At 43.8% G+C, this 6,409-nt stretch overlaps 1 protein-coding gene across 1 annotated transcript in view; it reads left to right on the top strand.

Moving 5' to 3' along the window:
• Positions 1–2,900: 2,900 nt before the first annotated feature.
• LOC118431670 (protein-cysteine N-palmitoyltransferase HHAT-like) overlaps positions 2,901–6,409 on the top strand; it is a 7,103-nt gene continuing 3,594 nt past the window's right edge. The window contains exons 1-8 of the mRNA XM_035842915.1: positions 2,901–3,165; positions 3,668–3,732; positions 4,003–4,116; positions 4,380–4,469; positions 4,533–4,727; positions 5,077–5,194; positions 5,621–5,715; positions 6,219–6,387. Coding sequence (XP_035698808.1) covers positions 2,901–3,165; positions 3,668–3,732; positions 4,003–4,116; positions 4,380–4,469; positions 4,533–4,727; positions 5,077–5,194; positions 5,621–5,715; positions 6,219–6,387 — 1,111 coding nt within the window. The remainder of the gene's footprint in view (positions 3,166–3,667; positions 3,733–4,002; positions 4,117–4,379; positions 4,470–4,532; positions 4,728–5,076; positions 5,195–5,620; positions 5,716–6,218; positions 6,388–6,409) is intronic.

Raw genomic sequence — 6,409 nt, 5'->3', positions numbered from 1 at the left:
TATATAGCAGAGATGGGCTGAAACAGGGGGACTGATTTGAAGTCCGGTCGGCTCTGGAGAGTCTAGTTGCCCTAGAAAATCAATCTCCTTATTTGGGCCAATCTCCATAATTCAGTTAGTCTCATATAGAGCAGCTTCGATCTACTCTCAAGGCTTTGATACCGGCGTTTTTGTCGGACATTTTCGCAGCCAGCCCAATGGAGAAAAAATGGGAAAGTCCGACAAAAGTGCATCAAAAATACGTAAAAAATAAAGCAGCCGGTGCCGATCCTCTGCTTGGAGAGTATAGAGTTCGATCCTTGTAGAGTTCGTACCTGGAGAATTTAGCTAAAGGCTGCGGCCGAGCGATTTGACAGAATCGGAGAATAATCTTCAGGAGGCCACCGAAACGTGATCTCCGTCATAATGAATTTCCCTCGTCGGGACTTAATATATAGTAGAGATCGGCTGAGTGATTTGAAGTCCAATCGACCTCTGAGAGTTTTGTTGCCCCAGAATATCAATCTTCTTATTTTAGCCAATCTCTATAATCTATTTAGTCTTCTTGAACAGCTTCGATCCTCTTAAGGGTTTTTGCATGGAGACGTATAATATCCAAAAATATTAAAGATGAGCTTCATTTCATGAATTGTTTACGATATTGATTTTTCGTTCCTCTAGATCTTGTTCAAAATAATTTGACACATTCTATCCTATAGATAGATTTAACCACATTCTAGTAGGAGACAACCATTACTGTGTACAAATAAGACCCTAGACTAGCCTACCTAGAACCAGTAGTTTAAACGATAGCGCTAAACTATTACCTGTTTGTTACCTCATTAGTAACCACTTGTTTGTGTATGTATAGATGCAGTAGGCTATGAGTATAAGAGTTTAACCATCACGCCTTCTGGCGGACAAGTGAGGTACAGCAGAACAGATCGGCTCTTCTCCGTGGAGATCTTTCCGATACGCCGGGAGGTCAGAGGTCACGCCGCAGGTGAGACACTTCCGGGTACGGCCAGGTGTGCCGTACAGGTAAGAACTGCGTACATCACGCCGTTTCCACGAGTTAATAAGTTACACACAGAGCTAATAACTCCAGTCCGAGTCTGAGTTGCCCTTTCCCGGTGTGAAAAAGGTAAACTGAGTTTTACTTCTTTTAGGCATAAAAAAACTGGATAGTTAAATTTGGTCTCATATCGCAATAGTCAGTCAGAATTGTTCAAAACCCTCCCATTGAACTATCTCTATTATAAATGTAGAGGACTCCAATTTTAAAGCTTCTCTTCCTTTAACTTTTGAGTGAAGCTTGTTGTCATCAACATTCTGTGAGGCCTTTGTGGCAGCGGTAAAAAAAGGTGGTAAAGAACAGTACTTTTGCTAGCCTTAGTAGTCTGCAGGATTTGATTGTGTATGGTGCCACAACATCTAGTCAGGACTATATAGTCTGTCCCATTCAACTATATTTTGTCTACCCTTCGGTCATACTTTCCGTCCCTCTCAACTTCAAGTTGTTGTGTGGAGGTTCGTTTGTTGTCATTCGACCCCATTTGATAAATTCCATGTTTTAATTATCGCATGAAGTAGGTTGTATCTATGCAGGGGCTTTGTGTGAGAAGTCGCGACCTTGTGCCTGCAAAGTGAGGTGCCAAAAAGCGGTAGAACCGGTCGTCCAGTACAGATTTTAAAATACAGTGAAACCAGCCTTAGGGGTCACCTGAGTATAGGGGCCACCTGGCCATTGCGGTCACTTTTTGTCGGTCCCTTGGATTTTTCCCTTGACCTAAGCATTACGAAAAAGTCTATAGCGGTCACCTGTCGAATGCGGTCACGGCCAGACGATTTTCGGTACGGCCGCTATGCCAACACTGCCGATAGCGGTCACAGGCGCGTGGCCGGTCGCGTTACGCCGCGCTAAACCCACACGGGGTTCACTTTTTTTTCAATTTCTGCACTACATCAGCAAAATGTAGGCTCAACTTGGACGATTTACGAAGGAAACATTGAGTAAAGAAACATTATACAAAATTATGTGATTTTATGCGAAGTTTTTCCACCAAAGTGTTGTTGAATTCACGTGGCGTTTTTTCTCGTCTCAGACTCTTTGCACTCTACCCATCTCTACATCGTCATTTCTGTGCAGACTGAAAAGCAGGCGACCTCAGACTGCGGACGAAGCATAACGCTTTTATCGTAGTCAATGCCGTTTCGTTACGGTTCTTGTTTTATAGGCAGACACAAACGTCCGATAAAAACTTCAATATCAGTGATTCCCTCATATTAAGCTGTTTATTAAAGATTCTACGTTCTGGCTGTGAGCTCCAGTGAGAAAAGTGTGTTTGTGTGTGTGTGTGTACACCCAGCGGGCTGTGTCAGCTGGAGAAGTCGGGGTTTGTTTAGCCAGACGCGCCCGGCATTCAGACTCGGTCATCCGTGGAGAAGTGGAGAGGGGGGAGTTTGGTCCGAAATCTCCTGCCATGAAAACCACCAAAAATAACAATTTCATTCACAATGGACTGTTTTCCTAAATTGCTATAAATAACGCAAATATTTGCTTTCTTGGGTTGTGACTTTGGTCTGAAATCTTCTGCCGTGAAAACCACCAAAAACAATTAGTTCATGCACAGTGGACTGTTTAATCAATCCTTGCTAAATGTCTTCAATGCTACATGTATGTGCTGTTTATCGCTAATGGTCATCTATAATTTCACTTGGCTATCTAAACTCATTCTTCTGCCAGGCGTGATACCGTATTATTTTCTAGCTAAAATTAGTCATATTCTGTCACGTATCATGAAGCCAAAAACGTTCTGTAGTGTGTTCGTTAAAAATGTATTGGTAGAGAGATTGATTGATTGATTGATTTGCAGATTGATCGATACATTTCTACCCCAGAAGCCCCATACAGAAGCCCGATGTCCGGAGCCCAGCAGGCCGACTTGCGTCGGAGAACTGCAGACCAGTCAGAAGCGCCGCCTAGCGGAGTTTTCCAACCACCTGTTGCCCCTCCTGGGACAGCGGAGTCTACCGAGCCGAAACCGACGGAAATTCCCGAGTCCAGACGAACGGAACCTTCGGCAAGTTTCGTGCCGCTCCCGAAGGCCGAGGTCGGGCTGTGCGCGACGATCTCCCTCTGCGTTATCGGCTACATGTTGTACTGCACTTACAGGTTCTCGGAAGGTTGGTTTGTTTGTTCGTTTGTTTGTCCGTTTGTTTGTTTGTTTGTTTGTTTGTTTGTTTGCAGTCATGACGAGCTCAACTTGATTGACCACCAGGTCGGGAAATAACTGCATATCATATAAAAATGTGTCTTTTTTACCGCCACAAAATGTTTTAATCCATGCGGTTTTTAAGTAGATGTCGCTATGGAAACTTTGATGCATTCACCAAGAAAGTGGTGTGATTCTGGTAGCGTTCTGAACGGTTGAATAGCATAACTGATAAGATGATAGTGTAATGGACTAAATTTGGCATGCGGGTACCTCTTGAGCTATCAAATAAATGACTGGATTTTGGGACCACTGGCGGCTTTCCTGGGTACTGTAGCAGGACGTCCGGGAGTTATATCTCGCTCTATGCTAATTTAATACTTTTACTCCAAGAGAACATACAAAAATTCCGATCATTTAGCCAGTCAGTCAGTTATACATGTCAGTCTCTAACCCCCTCTCTGTCGGCACAGATCACAGGAAACAGCTGAATGTACAGGACCTCGCTCCGGGATGGACTCTTCTGGGCAGGAAGAAAGTAAGGAGATAGAAACATTATGTATATAAACATTAGCATAATTTATGCACTTTTGCTACATCAGTGGAACTAAAAATGATGAAAATGAACTCGTTTTATTTCAAACTGTTCTTAACTTTATCCCAAAATCTCAACATGCTTGTTTTAAAGCATGGCAGTAACTTGACTAAGATGAGAAATTAAAGAAGTTTAAATGTCATGAGAAACAAATCAAACCTTATTTTTTATTGACTTAACTACAATTTTGTTTGTTTGTTTTGTTTTCCACAGGACATCCATGACATAGAGTGGCGAGAGTGGACCAAGCGCATGCGCACAGCTTTCCCCCTGTACTACCTGGGTCACGTGATGCTGGGGGCAGTCACAGGCAGGCTGATGCCAAAGGTAAGAGTTGATATATTACATAAATAATCACAAACAATTACATAAGTTGTATTTAACCATTTAACTTCATCGATTTGTTGTCATGTCCCCTGTTACAGGCTAAGTTCCCCATGTATAACCTTACCTACGTACGGGTTGGTGAGCCTGACCATGTGTCTGGATGGACACAGTGCTGCTCCTGGCTGCTGTATTAACCCCTTTGCCCTGTCATCTTTGCCCTGTAATCTTCGCCATTTAACCTTTGCCTTGTCTCCTTCACCCAGGCTAAGTTTCCCCTGTACGGCCTGTACGGCCTGGCTAGCCTGACCCTCTGCCTGGGCATGAGACCAGCAGGAGTGGTGCTGTTCCAGGCTGTAACCTTTACCCTGTAACCTTTACCCTGTAACATTTGTTCTGTAACCTTTGCCCTGTTACAGGCTAAGTTTCCCCTGTACGGCCTGTACGGCCTGGCCAGCCTGACCCTGTGCCTGGGCTGGAGACCAGCAGGAGTGGTGCTATTCCAGGCTGCTGTGTTCTTCCTGCTGTCCCGACTGCGGAGACCGGCGCTGATCTGGGGGTTCGCCATCGTCGCCATGACTACGGTATACATGGAGCCGGGAAATACGTGGCACGTAAGTCATTCTCTCATTTTCACTTTCTGTCTTTTTTAATCTCTTCTCTCTCTGTCTTCCTCTCTCACTATTTCATTTCTTCTCTCTTTGTCTCTTTCTTCTCTATTGCTTTCTGTTTTTCTTTCATGCATGAACCCTCTCTCTCTCCCATAGTTTCTCTTTCTCTTACAATCCCTCAGTTCCATGCCCTCGCTCTCTCTCAGTTTCTCCATCTCTCTTCCTGTGACACATAGTCCCTCTTGATCTACTTGACTCTCTGACCCTCTCACAACACTGTCACAACACTGTAAAAATCACATCAGTACGAGTTGGCTAATTTTGTACCCTGCTGTAATTTTGCCGTCCCCAGTACAACCTCCTGACGTCCTACGCCAAGTACAACCTCTACATGGTGACCTTGACCCTGTCCTGTCTGCGGGGGGTCAGTTTTGCCATGGACCTTTGTAGGGAGACGGAACCAAACCCAGGTTAGTACATCATCATCATCATCAACATCATCATCATCATCATCATCACACATCATCATCACTGTAATCATCATCACTGTAATCATCATCATTAGCTTCATCAAAATCATCTTTTCCATGTGGCTTTCCAAGACATACTAGTAGTAGGTAGTGCACTGCACCACATCAGGTCATTACTAAACAGCAATATATAGATATTCCTTGACAAGTTTTTTTTTTCTTTTAACATTAGCTAATTATATAACTCAAAAGGAATCTAGCTTGACATTCTCTCGCAGCTTGGCTTAGACTGACACCCAACCATATAAGATTATGTATAACTCAGACATCAGCTGTTGATTAACTGCACATACTTATTGGCAGCATCACTAAGTTGGAGATCAGGTGATTTGGCTGGGTCATTGACATCGTCAATGTTTGTTTCAGCCAGTTACAGCCTGCTGGACCTGCTAAACTACAACTTCTACTGGCCGATCCTGACCTCAGGACCCATCATCAACTACCACAGCTTTAGGCAGCAGGTAGGTCATAACCTATAACCTTTAACCCTCAGGACCCATCATTAACTACCACAGCTTCAGGCAGCAGGTAGGTCATAACCTATAACCTTTAACCCTCAGGACCCATCATCAACTACCACAGCTTCAGGCAGCAGGTACGTCATAACCTCTAACCTTTAACCTCTAACATTTAACCCTGGAGAGACATAATGGTAACCTTTAACTCTCAGGAACCAACATTAATTACACCTTCAGGCAGCAGGTTGAAACAATGAAAAAATGTGACATTCAGTTTCTTCATCAGTGAGCTTTAAGTAAAGCATTGTGATCCATAATGCAAAGAGGACCCCAAAAATACTGTCAAGGTTCTGGGGTAAATCACACAAATCATGAATTGAAAGATGGTTGGAAGCCTTTTATTTTTTGACAGCTACATTTATCCCTTACCAGATTTAAAGAGTCTCTCTTGTTGTTCTTGACGTTTTGATGCCGTCACTAACACTTACCTTATATGGTCTCATCAGAGGTTATCTCAGGACGAGGCAGGGTTGCAGAACCTTCCCATGGTGCTGTGGGGCCTGGCGCGGCTTATGTTTTGGTTCTTGTGTGTGGAGGTTTTCCTGCACTACTTCTACATCCACGCCATTTGTGTCAGGATGGACATTGTGGGGAAGGCTTCAGTGTTCACGCTGTGTGAGTTGTTGTTTGTTTGTTG

Source organism: Branchiostoma floridae, chromosome 15, assembly GCF_000003815.2.
Source record: "Branchiostoma floridae strain S238N-H82 chromosome 15, Bfl_VNyyK, whole genome shotgun sequence".
Classification (NCBI taxonomy): domain Eukaryota; kingdom Metazoa; phylum Chordata; class Leptocardii; order Amphioxiformes; family Branchiostomatidae; genus Branchiostoma; species Branchiostoma floridae.
The sequence above is the reverse complement of the archived record's forward strand: the minus strand, read 5'-3'. Positions and strand labels throughout refer to the sequence as shown.